We start from the raw sequence: 16,832 nt of genomic DNA, 5'->3' as shown, positions 1-16,832 counted from the left end.
TCTAAAACATTTTGAAACTAAATAAAACCTTAAAAAGAAGTAAATTGTCAAACAAAGCCAAAATGAAATCTCTTAGTTTGTCTGAGGTATGGACCTTTCAATTATGCCGGAAAAAAAATTTAACTAGTTGGAGCTATGTTCAAATTCTTCATCAATATGAAATCGAACATATTTTGAAACTAAAGAAAACATTAAAAAAAAGTAAATTGTCAAACAAAGTTCAGATATTTCAATTGAAGAAGCTGTTGCTTTTCTTTGGAAGTTCAATATTTGAATCAAGTTTTTCAATAAGAAATCGAAAAAATTTTGAAACTAAAGAAAACCTTAAAAGAAGTAAATTGTCAAACAAAGTCAAAAAGAAAACTCTTAGTTTGTCTGAGGTATGGACCTTTCAACTATGCTGGACAAAACAAACTAGTTGAACTTGTGTTTAAATTCTTCATCAATGTGAAATCGAAAACATTTTGAAACTAAAGAAAACCTTAACAAGAAGTAATTTTCAAACAAATTTAAGATATTTCAATTTAAGAAGCTAATGCTTTTCTTTGGAAGTTCAACATTTGAATGATGAGATGGTCTGTGTCCAAAATTATTCTGGACAGATGAACATTGGACAGATGAAGTAACTTATTCATTCCCCTCCCTCGAAAAAATGTTATAGTAGCGTAGATATCGATTAAAAATGCAACCATCTTTTTCAATAAGAAATCGAAAACAATTTGAAGCTATTTGTTTGTCTTTTCTTCATTTTCCTCTTTTGTTGTTGTTTTTTTTATTTTAATATGGCTTCTTGAATTCAACAACTTATTCATATTCTATAATTCAGTAGCGAAGGGGGGGGGGCATTATCATCACCCTAGCTGAAATCCCAGCAATTCGACAACAATTGAAGTCAGGCTTGGCCCCAATGAAGTTGGAGCGCATTGTCAGGTTAAACACTCATGCTCCAACCCCAGTGATTCAACAACAAGAGAAGTCAGGCATTGCACCCATCGAGTCTGAACGTGTTGTCACATTTATCACTGATAACGATCACGATGTCATTTTCATCACGGAAGTGTTGAGCGAATAATTAATTTTTTAAAATTATATTTAATTTAAAATATTAAATTCAACTGTATATTGAATCTGCATTGCTCTATTGAACTTAGGAGGAATATGTATTATCCTCCTGTATTATCCTATGGAATATGTATTGCGCTATGACTCCCAGGCCTCAGGTATGATTATCAATATTTATTGGTGAAACTTGTATAGTTCACTAAGGAGTAGCATACATGAAGACAGGTTAAATTTTATTACTTTAGCACCATTTAATTACAGTCTAATAATTACAGTATGTTTCGACGATAGGAATTCGCTTATAGTAATAATTTTTTTTTTTTTTTTTTTTTTGAGTCTATTTAATATAATTAATTAATTTAGTTTATTTATTCTAATTGTTTCTATAGTTTCTATTTTATTTATATTTTCTTTTCTTCTCCTTCATATGTGAGTAAGTGATCATTTTAAATTTTCTTTTGTTTTTTATCCTTGAGTATGTAAATTATATGTCTTCCCTCTTTGTACAGGCCAATGAGCCTTTGAGGGATTTATAACATCTAATATTGTATGTGTATTTAATGAAGAATAAAACTTATATTATCTTATCTTATATCACCACTGGAGGGGAAGAAAAGTTGAGGCTATGACATTGAGGGCCCTCTGGGTGACTATAAGTACCTCTAAGAGAGGTGTCGATATAAACATTCATTCATAAACGTAGTTGTATTGATCTCAAGGGTCCTTATGTTGAAGTGAGTTGCTAGTAGTAGTAGTAGTAGTACTTCATGCTTTTTCATGTCATTCATACTATAAACTATAAATTTTACTATTTATAAATTTTATAAATTTTCTAATATTTTCTCGATAAAACGTACATTTGTTGACCATCGTCTTTAAACCTAGACTATAGATTGTACAAGGAAGTCAGTTATTTCAATTTAAATAGCTATTGCTTTTCTGTGGAAGGTCAGTGTCCAAAATTATTTTGGAAAGATGAAATAGCTTATTCATTCCCTTCCTCACCCCCCCCCTCCCGAAAATGTCCTTTGCACTTAGAACTCCGCAGGTTACATATTTAATATAGTACTAGATACATCGAACTTTTTGAAGAAAAAATCAAAATAAACTTCTACTTTCAGAACTCCTTAACGAAGTCCAAAATGGAGTACTACCCAATTAACCTCAATGACATTGTAAAAGATGCGAGATGTTATTGGTGCAGACAAACAAAGTTCAATTTCCTAACCCGAGATTTGAGAAGGATGACATCTTTCTGTAAATGCAGGACGTGCAAAAAGGACACCGAAATTTACGGTTATCACCATGACAAAATTTTAGATATCAGTGTATAGATTAATTGAAATTCAAGTAAAAGTTCTTGCATTTGGACCTTTGAGTAGTGAAAATATTAAAAATGTCATAGAATTCTATTTGAAATCTCGAAAAAAAAACCTTTTCGGTAGAACATTCATTTAGAAAGTCGTAATTTTCGGGAATTAAAAAACCGGAGAAGGGTTCAGGTGAGAGTGATGGTTTATAGGTTCTATTTCACCATCCCTAATATGCAAATATATAGCTTTATATTTCTTTGGACCTTTGATTAATAGAATGTTAAAAAAGTCAATGAATTTTATTTGAAATCACAAAAAATAACGCTTTTAGAGGAACATTCACAGATCGAATTGGAAATTTACCATAATGATACTACAGGATTGTTCCTTGCATAATTTAGCTGTGCATAACGTCTTACATCTCTTCCTTTAAAAAGATGAGAATTTTTATCTTTTTGATGTGCTTTTATAAGCATTCTATCGGGTGTCCCAAAATCCAGGCAAGCTGCAATTAAAAGTTGACAACAAATATTACGCAAATTAGAACCTGTATTATTCTGGAATTATTTCGAAGTCTTTTATTACGCAACTTGACATCCACATGTGTAAATGATAGAAATCATAAAAGGTACAATCCCAGTCCATCAAATTGACTTGGGAGAAAATTCATTAGAGAAAATGTCAATAAATTTAAAACTTACATTTGCTTTTCGCGAGATTGTCATGCCCGTAGCCATTTTGCCTTCTTGTATATGGACCCTCGTGTTCTCTCCTTGCGTATAGGACCTCGAAGAGTCAATGTAGTGAATTACTGTAGAACGTAATTGGTTCTCATCCTCGATTCGGGCCCTTTAGATGGAAGGACAGTCACATTCTTCAAAAGTATCCCTAAAAAGAAATTAGATAATAGTTTACTTAAAAAAAAAATCATTTTTACAACTTTTGAGGGAACTTTATCTTTGAAACTAGCTAAGAGTTCCTAATTCTTATACCCCTCCTCACCCCCCCTCTCCATCTTCTATATTAATGCAACTTGTATAAAAATTTCCCCGTTGTTTATGATGGAAAGGCAGTGTGGTCTTTGTCACTATTTACGTCTAGCTTATGGGGAGCAGTTGACCTATGATATCTTTTATTTTATTAGTTTAGACAAAAAACACGCTCATATTCAAAAATTTTCAACAAAAATAAATCAACAAAAATTTTTAGAATCTTACAGAATTGAAAATCTTATTCCTAATTTTCAAAAGCTAGTCTAGTAGAAAATTAATGCGATCAGAGGTAAAATTGCAAGATGGCTTACACTTAATATTTGCTTCATGCAACCCCGAACCCCCTTTCCATCTTCTATATTAATGCAACTTGTATAAAAAATTTCCCCGTTGTTTTTGATGGAAAGGCAGTGTGGTCTTCGTTGCTGTTTCCGTCTAGCTTATGGGGAGCAGTTGACCTATGATATCTTTTATTTTATTAGTTTGGACAAAAAACACGCTAATATTATCAATCGACAAAAAATTTTTAGAATCTTGCAGAATTCAAAATCTTATTCCGAATTTTCAAAAGCTAGTCTAGTAGAAAATTAATACGATCAGAGGTAAAATTGCTAGCTGACTTACACTTAATATTTGCTTCATGCAACCCCATCACCCCCTCTCCATCTTCTATATTAATGCAACTTGTATAAAAATTTCCCCGTTGTTTATAATGGAAAGGCAGTGTGGTCTTCGTAGCTATTTACGTCTAGCTTATGGGGAGCAGTTGACCTATGATATCTTTTAGTCTATTAGTTTAGACAAAAACACGCTAATATTATCAGTCAACAAAAATTTTTTTAATCTTACAGAATTGAAAATCTTATTCCTAATTTTCAAAAGCTAGTCTAGTAGAAAATTAATGCGATCAGAGGTAAAATTGCTAGCTGACTTACACTTAATATTTGCTTCATGCAACCCCATCCCCCTAATGTGCAAATATAATGCTAGTTGGCTTACACTTACCATAGACTTCAGGCAACCCCATCCTTCCTAATATGTAAATATATATCCTGATTTGGAATATATTGTGGTGGGGGGCTAAAATTCATTTCCGACAAAAGGATATAGCACATCGAGTGCTATATCCACATTAGTCAATGATACGCTTTGGTGAAAATTTACTATGCAAATATCTCAATTAATTATTTATAAACAGAACTTACATTATAAATTTGCGATGTAATAACTTCTAAATAATCCATATTTGATGTTTGCTCCATAAAGCTTTGCGTCACTCCCATTAGTAGGTCAATGCCCATACATGGACTCCCCCAGTGCTGGAACTCTTTCTTCTACTGATGTTTTTTCCAGTATATATATTTATCTTCATTTCCCGAAATGTCAATAATTTTGGATTTACTAACGTTAGAAAAGAGAATATATTTAGAATGTATTCTGCTTTCGGAAAAGCGTAAATGACGCTCTGTTCTTTAGAAGTCTTAGGGTGCGTCAGCCCTTTTCATGTTGTAATTTTTGTTCGTTTATGTCTATTGTAATTTTTGTACGCTTTTTGTCTAATTCATTCATTGATAGTGATTTCTGTTAGTTCTAAGTTTGAATTACTATTTGACTTTATTTCTGCGTGTCTTTGGTTGAATGTAGCTTTTAACTTTTCTTTGGAAAACTTCAATTATGGAAAAAGCTTTTTTTTAATAATTTTTTGCTCCTTTTAATTGATTTTTTTTACTGGTTAGTAAAAGGAGATTTTCTAAAGCTTTTTTCACTTTTTCTCCTTAAAAATCAGAACTTCAGCTTGTTATTTATGTTTTGGAAAAAAATAATACAAATTTCAAGAATAGTTTTACTGTCAAACTTTGGATGCATGGGTAGGAGAAATTTTTTTCAAATAAATGGAATGAAAATCTGCATAATTTCAGGCCTTCTATAAGGCTGCAGCCAGGGCCTCATATTACAGCTTTGACTATAGAAAAATATTGATCGACCATTTCGTTATGTGAATCGCATCGTTTTATACTTGATTTTAACTGCTTGTTTGCTTATATAAATGCGTTTTGAACTCATTTGTTAAAAATAGTTCTGGTTTACTGTTAGAAAATAAAATAAAAACAGAAAGTCAAGAATCAGTGCAACCAGATGTGTCTCCTGTTGGGATTACCTTGGTTTCCAAACTTTTATTGATTAGTCTTCGTGGTCTGGAATTTTAAGCAGGTTAACATAAGAAAAAGGATATTTCACAATAACAACGAATACAAACACATTTTGTCCTTGATAAATCCCCTGCTAAAGTCAAAGTTTAAAACATGCTTGATCTCTCTGTCCAATATTTCCTCACAGTTCCAGCTTGGTCTCTTATGCCGTTATTTTATATTGAATATTTTCTGTGACCACACTGGGTATTCACGACAAAACAAAAAACCGTGAATAGTAGAGAAGGTTAACTGAAAGGATCGGAAATCTCAACCGAAACATTTGCATAATTTTTCTTCTGTTTTTCCCTGGTTGTTATTGTCCTCGTTTCTCTCTTCTTTAAGATATAGTTATTTTGTTAATCTATACCCTTAATCTAACTTGGCGTATTAAAGATATGTCCTTTTGATAACCTGAATTCATATATTCCTTTATTATTTGGTTCAAAAGCTCCTTCAATATTCCCTGAAAGTTTCAAATTAATACCCTTAGTCTTTTTGACATATTGCAAATTTACCCTTATGACACCTAGGTGCACATGGTGAATTCTGAGTTAACTTAGCATTCTCCTCAATGCCTCCTGAAAGTTTGAACTTAATACCTTAGCCATTCCTGATTTAATGCAGTGATTTTGACATCATGGGTACACATAGCATCTTTGGGTTGAGCTCAGCAGCCCCCGCGATATTCACTGAAAGTTTCAACAGAATACTATTAACCATTCTAGAGATATTGTAGATACATTTTTTTTTACCACCTGAATGCATATATTACCTTTGAGTTTTGTTCAATACTCCCCCACCTTACTCTGAGAGTTTTAACATAATACTTTTAGATACTCTAGAGGTATTGCAGATATGGCATTGTGAAATACTCAATGGACTTAGTTTTTTTTGTTATTTTAATAAAGTATCTCCACTTAACATTCCCTGAAAGTTCCAATTTAATAGCCTACCGTTTGATGTTCTTGGCTTGTTGCAACTGCGCCCTTTTGAAGAAGTGGATGCATATAGTGTTTTGACTTAGTCCAACATCTTCAAGAACATTTCCTGAAAGTTTCAGCTTAATACCGTAAGACGTTCATGAGATATTGCGGATAGGTCCTTATGACCACCAGGATCTATATACAGTCTTTTATTTAGTTCAATGTCAGACTCAATATTCCATGAGCCTGTCAACTTATTGTCCTTAGCCGTTCCTGAAACATTTTTGGCACGTCTTTTTGACAACATGGACGCATACAGAGTCTTTTGATTTTGTTCAACATATCCTGAATATCGCCTGAAAGTTTCAAATTAATACCATAAGCCGTTCCTCAGGTATGGCAGATCGGCCATGTGACAACCAAAATGTATGAGGTGCCTCTTATTCAGTTCAATGTCACCCTCAACATTCCATGAAAGGTTTAGCTTAACACCCTTAGCCGGTCCGGGAATATTTCAGATACGCTTTTTTGACAACCTGGAGAGACAAAGTTTCTTTTCATTCGCCACAACATGCCGAAAAATTTTTCAACTTACTGAGTTGTTTCTGGAGTATTGAAGATATGCAGTTTTGGAAACATGGAGGCTTACAGTGTATTTTTGTTTAGTTCGACATCCCTCTCAACATGCCCTCAAAATTACTACTTAATACCCTCAGTCGTTCCTCGCATATTATAGTTACGCTTTTTTGACAGCCTCAATGTACATAGTGTCTGATAGTTAGTTCAACAGCGCATTCGTTCCTAATGATACATGCAGTCCAGAAAAATTAGAAGGCTAATATCGACAATGATTCTTAAGTTTTTTTTAACCGAGTTAATTCCTTTAAGGCTTCGTGATAGTTGTACATCTGATGTTTAAAACTCAGGTTAGTGGATCTCCCCGCCGGTAGAGCAGGATGCGCCTTTAAGGCTTCGTGATAGTTGTACATCTGATGTTTAAGACTAAGGTTAGTGGATCTTCCCGCCGGTAGAGGAAGAGGCGCCTTTAAGGCTTCGTGATAGTTATACATCTGATGTTTAAGACTAAGGTTAGTGGATGTTCCCGCCGGTAGAGGGGGAGGCGCCTTTAAGGCTTCGTGATAGTTGTACATCTGATGTTTAAGACTAAGGTTAGTGGATCTTCCCGCCGGTAGAGGAGGAGGCGCCTTTAAGGCTTCGTGATAGTTATACATCTGATGTTTAAGACTAAGGTTAGTGGATGTTCCCGCCGGTAGAGGGGGAGGCGCCTTTAAGGCTTCGTGATAGTTATACATCTGATGTTTAAGACTAAGGTTAGTGGATCTTCCCGCCGGTAGAGGAAGAGGCGGCTTTAGGGCTTCGTGATGGTTATATATCTGATGTTTAAGACTAAGGTTAGTGGATCTTCCCATCGGTAGAGAAGGAGGCCCCTTTAAGGTTTTGTGATAGTTGTACATCTGATGTTTAAGACTAAGGTTAGTGGATCTTCCCGCCGGTAGAGGAAGAGGCACCTTTAAGGCTTCGTGATAGTTATACATCTGATGTTTAAGACTAAGGTTAGTGGATGTTCCCGCCGGTAGAGGGGGAGGCGCCTTTAAGGCTTCGTGATAGTTATAAATCTGATGTTTAAGACTAAGGGTAGTGGATGTTCCCTCCCGTAGAGGAGGAGGCGCCTTTAAGGCTTCGTGATAGTTGTACATCTGATGTTTAAGACTAAGTTTAGTGGATCTTCCCGCCGGTAGAGGAGGGGCGCCTTATGTCTCAAAAAGGGCTTTTTTGGACCTTTTTTTAGCCTTTCAGTCACCCTTGAGATAACCCACGAAGAAAGGAGAGTCTGTTCGTTCATTCTAAGGATTTTTTTTTTAATAGGCCTTTAAGCATCCTTTATTGTTACAAAATACCTTATGTGTAACATAAAAGATTACACTCATATTCGTACCTCTGCAAAAGAAGAGGCTTCCTATTTAAAAAAAAAGAAGATTAACAGTAAATGTAGAAGTCCATGGCAACCATGAAAAAGATAACACTAAAGTTCATCTTTCAACTTTTATATAACTCCCATCTCGTCACCACTTATAATATTTTAAAGGATACGCTTTTCAGGGATAACTATCATTTTTGAAGCATATTTTTACGAATATCAAGCTTTAATTAGAAATACAGGAGTGATGGGAGGTAGTGGAAATATCCCTCACATCTAAAAGAGCCCTGAACCAAACAGTTCGTTTCAATAGATTGAAAATAAAAAGATATCCTTGTATATGGTATCCTTGAACTTTCAAGGAACGTTCCTTGAATTTTTCAAGGTGTCCGTGAACGACCACTATAAGAAAATTTGTTTTTATTTCAATTTATGCGTCAAGCAAATCCAGTGCTTATGCCCGTTCTAAATGTGAAAAAAAAGATATATCTTATTTTATAAAAAGGAGTTAGACATCCCCCAAAGGGTGCAGTCTTTGTTTTAGTTCAATGGAATAGAACTCACTCATGTTTGCTTTTTTTTTCTCTTCTTTTAGGTCCGACTTGTTGTGCAACCTCTACATTGGTGACATACAAGATAAGTCTCGCCATGTACCAAGGACTGTGCAAAATGCTGGCGAAGTACAACGTCTATTTATGACTTAGATAATTACTATTTTTGCTATTTACTGTTCCTGCGAACTAATGGTGACAAATGGATATATACAAAAGTTTTGAATGTCTTCAATTTGAGAAACGGCTTTTTCTTGAACCTGCGAAGCTGTGAAACTGCCTCTATGTGAATAAATTTTCAGATGAAAGTAAAGAGCGATTGATCATGAAACATTAAAATAATATTTCTCCTAATAATTATCCTAATATTTCCGTAGATATGTAGAATTCTGAAAAACTAACAATTTCCTGAAAACTGGTCGCACTTGAAATTTCGAGAGAATTAAAATTGTATGCTAAAATCTACTGATTTCATGGCCGGCGAAAGATTATTGAAGCCTTCTAAAGTAGTCTTTTATTTTCTGCATGGTACTTTTTTGCTGCTCCTAATCATGTTTTATTGCGTTGATTTTGTGTTTTCAGTAAAGTGCTAGTAATTCAAAATTATAAAATTTTTGGGAAATATTGTGAGTCAATTATTTGCACCAGTAATAGCGATATATGTTGCATAAACTGTGAGCAATGATTTTGCTTGTTTTAAGTTTCATCTTCGGTTTTTACTTTCATCAACTTTTTTATATTTTTCTAATCAGTTTTTGTTCGTTTTTAGGTTTTAAAATATCAAGGAGGCACACTTGTGCCTCTATAAAGAGGCGACCCACCACAATGTTAAGCGATTTCAGGTCCTAGAGGTCGCAGAGAGACGGCGGTAATTGCATTTTGTAGCCCAAGCTCAAACTAAGAAACTTGCAAAATTTCATCCTCCTCCGACTTTATCTTCATGGGGTAAACTGGGCCGGAAGTTTGGACCCTCCCACCACAGCCCCCTTTAACGTTGTCCGATTGGGCTGAAATTTAGAGGTTAAGCTTTCCTAGGGCCCGGGAGCTTATCCTCGAAATTTCAGCTCAATCCGATCACTCCTTCCCTGTTTTCAAAAAACCAAATATAGCCACTTAACATTCATCATCATCTCTTTTTTTTTTTTGTTAGCCACGCCTACAGGCCACAGTTGGCAACGGATCCGGTTGAATGAGGACTCATTCGAAGCAGAATTCGACCTGTTAGGGCCTTTTGATATTGTCAGACCGAAAAAATTATCCCCCGAATTTACATTTACGAAAAACCTCGTTTTCCTATATTAGCCCATGTTAATTTTTCCCTCCACCACCCCCCCTTTAACGTTGTCTGATCGGGCTGAAATTTAGAGGATAAGCTTTCCTGGGGCCTGGGAGCTTATCGTCGAAATTTCAGCTCAATCTGATCACTCCTTCCCTGTTTTCCAAAAACCACATATCAAGATTTTTGGGAATTTGCTTGCGTCGAAAATACCTTCTATTTGCTAAACAACAATTACTATTGTGTTTGTATAGTCCAGCGGCTGAGACTTCAGACTTCCAAACGGAAAACTCGGGTTCGATTCACCATCAGAGCAACTTTTTTATATACTTTGAAAAGAAACTCAGTTTCTTTTTTAAATTATTTGAAAAAAATTACGTTTTCTAAAGAGTTAAAGAGGCTGAGTTACAAGGTCGACCCTTAAAACGTACAGGGATTAGGAGGCACAGTTGGGGGGCTGTTAAAGCGGCTGAGTCACAAGTTCTAACCTTAAAACGTACAGGGATTAGGAGGCACCCTGTACGACGTGATTTGAGTATTCAGGAATTAAAAGCCTTAACATAAGAATGTTCAAGAGCGGGGGGTTTGGGGGGCGGCAGCCCCCCAACTTTAACTCCTGACACGATCAGCTAACAGTTAGTCAAGCAATAATAAGTAATAAACTGTACAAAAACGTGCAGAAATTATTTGAAAAAAACTACGTTTTCTAAAGAGTTAAAAGAGGCTGAGTTACAAGGTCGAACCTTAAAACGTACAGGGATTAGGAGGCACAGTTGGGGGCTGCCGCCCCCAAACCCCGCTTTCGCAGCCTTTAAATATAAAAAAAATTTCTTTAAACTGAAAGTAAGGAGCGACATTAAAACTTAAAAGAACAGAAATTATTCCGTATATGAAAGAGGCTGTGCCCTCCTCAACGCCTCGCTCTTTACGCTAAAGTTTGACTTTCTCACAACTCTTTTTTTAAACAATAAAAACTTTAGCGTAAAGAGCGAGGCGTTGAGGAGGGCACAGCCTCTTTCATATACGGAATAATTTCTGTTCTTTTTAAGTTTTAATGTCGCTCCTTACTTTCAGTTTAAAGAAATTTTTTTATATTTAAAGGCTGCGAAAGCGGGGTTTGGGGGCGGCAGCCCCCAACTGTGCCTCCTAATCCCTGTACGTTTTAAGGTTCGACCTTGTAACTCAGCCTCTTTAACTCTTTAGAAAACGTAGTTTTTTTCAAATAATACACGCGATAAACCTTCCACAGATATTTTTGTTTCAAGGCGATGAAACTAAAGAAATCACATATTTTTTTTAATAGGGCATTATGAATATATAGGATTTGCTTCACATCTCTCTAAAGCTTTCCCTACGAAAATCTTGAATTTTGTCAAACAAAAAGTCCAGAGTGTATATTATCCCTGGTATCTTCGAGAATTTGGAGTTAAAATACCATTGCTTATGAACTACTGTCGCATATGAAGCATATAGAGATAATACAAAACTAAAGGAAATTCATATAATATTGTATATATAGTATATAAAGAGTACCAAGATTTGATAATTACGGCTCTAAACCTAAATTCACAAGCCGGAAAGTGAAGTCGAAAGAAGATATTAAGATTTCTTACTTTCAAATTCTACCCATAGGTTATAAACATTTACTACTAAGATTAATAGAAATGATATTTACCCTTTTTGAATCAACTTCATACGGCAATTTTTTCCGCTAGACTTCCGGATAGTTTTTAACTTCTGGGTACTATGGGCTATGACTTGCTCTTTACTAGGTCTCTAAAGACGCTTACAGAGATAGCGCAAAAAAGGAGGGATTATAAGCCTCTGTTTATTGGTTTTCAACCATGTAGATATGGGTACTTCCTTGTTAGCCAGTACACACTCGTGAAGTAAAGTTATGTTAATCCTAATGTAATATACCAAAATATTATGAAAATATAGTAGATTAGTAATAAAATTATGGGAACTACAACAAATAATTATGGAAGCCGGGCCGCCCAGAACTCATTATATTAAATACCAAACACAAACAAAATACCATTTCTATATATTAAATATTTAATAGAAATATACCTACAAAGAAGATTTCAACTGAGCCTAAGCTAATTGTCTGCGTAACCATTTATTGTCTGATCTTCGCGATCCAAATTCACAAGTGTGTACTGGCTAACAAGGAATTTGTACGGTACCCTTTTCATGCTTCCCAGCATTTCTACTCCAGAAAATGTACCGAAAAATGCTACTTTTGGTGGTATACCGTATTTCATTATGGTAAGTTTACGAAGAATAGTACGAGACGAATTAATCCAGATGAAGTTACAAAGAGCAGATGGATAGGAGCAAGAGCTTCAAAACGAGCCATCAAACATCTCTCTACGATGCTGCACTAGACTGCTACTTCTGCTAGCCAGCCCACGATTTATGAAACTTACTAGGGGACGGGAACGCAAGGTCGTACCAAGAGGAGGGGTTAGGGAGGCTTGAACCCCTCCCAAATTTTTTTTTTTACTCGTAAAAACCTAACAAAAATGGATATAAACAAATTTTGTATGTGTTTTTTGTGTTTTTCGTGTACCCCCCCCCCCCAAAAAAAAAACACAAAAAAACTTCAATCCAAAGTCCTGGATACGACCATGGGGATTATATATTAATTTCCACATCCTCCCTCCCCTCATCTCTCCCTTAGAACTAATTCGGTATTTATCTGAAGGCTCAATGAGAGTTGGGATGCAAATGTTTGGAATTGTAAAACAACGGGGAATTTACCTAAGACAGTGAAATTTGTTCAGACCTTAAGAATATTTTGGCTAGTTAAGAAGGGAGGGATATACCTCAAAAGGAGAATCTTTATTCCAAAACGTCCCATCTCTCATTGAGGTTTCAGATAAATATTAATTATAGGGTTGAGACGAGAGGAGGGTGGAGGTAGAAATTGACGTAGAATCCACTGGGCCGTACCCAGGACTTTGTTTGGGGGCTTGTTTTTTTCAAGGAGGAGGGGCATAAAACAATTAAAAAACCTGTGAAAATGTGAAATTGATATTTAATCCCTCCTAGTTTCTGGGAATATTTCTAGTCTACACTGTTATTATGGAAGTAAAGAGTAACCTTAAACCCCAAAATTAAGCAGAATCTATTCCATATAATATGAGAACAGCCCCTTCCTCATCCCCACCTCCGCCTCGTGGTCGTATAAATTTTGGAAGATACTCATTTGATCAGAAATTCAGAGTTCTAGTCCCTCTTTTACACGTCAAGAGTGATTAAAGACCAACCAGCCGCGGGGGTATTTTCCACGGGGAATATTTTACGGAGGCTATTATCCGCGGGGGTATTTTTTGTGGAACCGGGGGTTAAACAGCTAGACCCAGATTCTATACCTCAGGATAACGGTTTTGAATCTTGGAGATTATAGTAGTACCCTTTTCATCCCTCTCGGTCTTTCCATTCCAAAAATGACATATAGAGTGCAAATTTTGGATGCCATATGCCATTTTATTATAGTGTAATCAGCCAAACTTATAAAAAATCATTAGATATAAAAATTAGCTTTCAAATGAGCCCTTAAATAGCTCTCTGTGATGTTCCATTCCACCACCTAGCCTTTTCATTTGAGGAATGACATCCAAATCACAATTTAGGATTCCATGTGGCACTTCATGACGGTGTTATCAAGTGGAATTTATAAAAATTTGTTCGACATAAAAATTAGATTTCAAAGAACCCATAAAAACCTCTATGTTGTACTTTGCGTTTTGATCCAAAGCTGTTTCCGAGGAATTTTGTAGGCTGTTTTTCACTATACCTGTAAATTTGTTTTTAAAATAATATTTTAGTATGAAAATCATTCAAAATAAAAATTACCGTTCCTGAATCAGCTACAAAGGGCAATTTTTTCTCGCCAGACATTTTTTAGAACACATTTTAAACTTTCGGTTAAATATAGGTCGTGGTTCGCTCTTTACTAGGTTGCAGGCATCTCTGCAAGCCTTTTTTGCAATCTTTCCAACCGTTGTGTGGTAGCGAACCGTAATACCCTGAAAGGGCATAGTAACAGAATCTCCAAAAAGTGGAAAGTTATGAACAATATATGAATCAATAGAATTTCCATTTTACGCTATTTCAAATAGTTAAATTTTATTGAAAATGTCAAAGGAAGAAAAGTAGGAAACATCTAAAAAATATGGTCCAATATTGATAGAGACTGCACCATCAAATCCTGGATGTCCAAGAACTTAAAAAAACAAAATTTTTGACGCCAAGATTCTGGTCTCTTCAGTATAAAAAATTACTTATCATTGCTTAACGCACGTAGCCTTGAAATTATCGTTGTCACAGTGATGCTTGCAGATACTGAACGATCATGATATATTTCTTTTTCTTTTTTTTAATAAATTCAATTCAATAAATTCAATTCATTCATGAGCTGACTAATTTATTCGGTGAATAATTATTCAGTAGGGACATAGACAAGAAGTATGTAATATACTTTTATATACTTTTTTGTCTGTGGATTGGGAACATAGAACATAGGATTGCAGCCACTGTAACTCTAGTTCTGCTATCCGTCTTCATTCCACCCCATCTTTCCCAAGAAATTAAAAATATTCCCTTCTTTGTGTTTTGAATTTGTGGAAAAAACCAGTGACGCGATCAATATATTTATTTCCTAAAACTGCTAAGTAAATAAAACTACTCTGCTGTTCAGCATAGCTTCTCTGATAGAGTTAGGGACTTACGGCGGCCGCTTTATAACTACATAAAAAAAACAAGTTTTTTTTAACTGAAAGTAAGGAGCGACATTAAAACTTAAAACGAACAGAAGTATTTCCTTATATTAATGGGGGTTGCCCTTCCACAATGCCTCGCCCTTTACGCTAAATTTTTTTGTTGTTTTAAAAAATAGAGTTGTGAGAAAGTCAAACTTTAGCGTAAAGAGCGGGGCGCTGAGGAAGGGACACCCCCTTTCATATACGGAATAATTTCTCTTCGTTTTAAGTTTTAATGTCGCTCCTTACTTTCAGTTAAAAAAAAACTTGTTTTTTTATTTAATTTTTGAACTTTTTTGAATAAACGCAGGTTTTGATCTTGGCTCACCGTACATGAATAATCAAAACAAAATTTTCATATTAATTTATTTTTATTTGGTTAAATGGCTTTCTCGAAACTTGTTTAATTTTATTTACGAACGTTTTTATTAGTAATAAATATACGTAACTTACGAATTAACTTACGTAACGAACTTCTATATTCATATATTTTTATTACGTATATTAGGGGGCTCGCCTCCTAGTCAATACCTTGCTCTTTAAGCGAAAGTTCGAATTTTGTTCCAATTCTATAAAATGACCGCTTAATCACAAAGGCCGTTAATTAGAATAAATAGCTCTTATGAAAGTACTAAAAAATCTTTGGCTTAAAGAGTGAGGTGTTGACTAGGGGGTGAACCCAATCATATATGTAATATTTTCTGTTCGTTTAAAGTTCTGATGTTGCTGCTGTTGCAGTTGAAAAACTTGTTTTTTTATATTTAATTTCTGATCTTTTTTTAAATAATTCTGGGAAGTCCGGCGTCCCCTTCATAGCAATGTCCCTTCCCCCATGAAAACTTTCTTCATGGAAAGATCCTCCCAAATAACCCCCGACCAACCCCCCTCCCCCCACTACCAGGAGAAATCTCCCCTGAAAACCTCTGTATACTTCCCAATAACCAATACTGTATGTTAACATTGGGTAAAGTTAATAGCTTTCAGCCCTCCCCCCAGGAACTTTGGAGGATTAATTCATCCTAAAAGACATACTTATAATATTTTTGAACATTCTGAACATAATGGCTATCTCAAGATTTTGATCAGGTGACTTTGGGAAAAAATGAGCGTCGGAGAGGGCCTAGTTGCCCTCCAATTTTTTGGTCACTTAAAAAGGGCACTAGAACTTTTAATTTCCATTCAAATGAACCCGCCCACGATATTCTAGGACCACTGGGTCGATACGATCACCCCTGGGAAAAAAAAACAAAAAAAAAACAAAGAAACACGCACCCGTGATCTTTCTTCTGGCAAAAAATGCAAAATTCCACATTTTTGTAGAATAGGAGCTTGAAACCTCTATAGTAGGGTTCTCTGATACGCGGAATATGATTGTGTGATTTTCATTAAGGTTCTATGACTTTTAGGGGGTCTTTCCCCCTTTTATCAAAAATCAGCCAAATTTTCTCAGGCGCGTAACTTTTGACGGGTACGACTAAACTTGATGAAACTTATATATTTGAGATCAGAATTAAAATCTGATTCTTTTGATGTATCTATTTATATCAAAATACCGTTTTCTAGAGTTTCGGTTACCATTGAGCCGGGTCGCTCCTTACTTACAGTTCGTTACCACGAACTGTTTGATAAGTTTTAAGATTTTTTTTTCTAAGAAATAAAAGCTGTATGCCATCTTCGCTCAAAATTATATGATGGTTGTCATGAAAAAGAATAGCCATTTAAGGAGTAGCCCATTATTATATAGTGAGAGGAGACTGAACCTAAATCTTTAGGAATGTAAGTGAATGCTTGGCTATTCACTTTTCAGAACATATT

At 35.2% G+C, this 16,832-nt stretch overlaps 1 protein-coding gene across 3 annotated transcripts in view; it reads left to right on the top strand.

The window, feature by feature from the left end:
- Positions 1–9,747, top strand: part of LOC148953388 (galactose-3-O-sulfotransferase 2-like) — a 44,138-nt gene extending 34,391 nt beyond the window's left edge. For 2 of the 3 annotated variants that reach the window (XM_089088520.1, XM_089088518.1), the window contains one exon: positions 9,017–9,747. In XM_089088520.1, the coding sequence (XP_088944646.1) occupies positions 9,017–9,125 (109 nt within the window). In that variant the 3' untranslated portion in view covers positions 9,126–9,747. Of the gene's footprint in view, positions 1–2,183; positions 2,434–9,016 lie in introns of those variants that run through there. The other variant, XM_089088519.1, reaches the window with a different exon arrangement.
- Positions 9,748–16,832: the final 7,085 nt, after the last annotated feature.

The sequence above is a fragment of the Artemia sp. Qi Xiang Cuo genome, chromosome 4 (genome assembly GCF_049724085.1).
Source record: "Artemia sp. Qi Xiang Cuo chromosome 4, ASM4972408v1, whole genome shotgun sequence".
Taxonomy (NCBI): domain Eukaryota; kingdom Metazoa; phylum Arthropoda; class Branchiopoda; order Anostraca; family Artemiidae; genus Artemia; species Artemia sp. Qi Xiang Cuo.
Note: the sequence above shows the minus strand (reverse complement) of the source record. Positions and strands in the feature narration are given on the sequence as shown.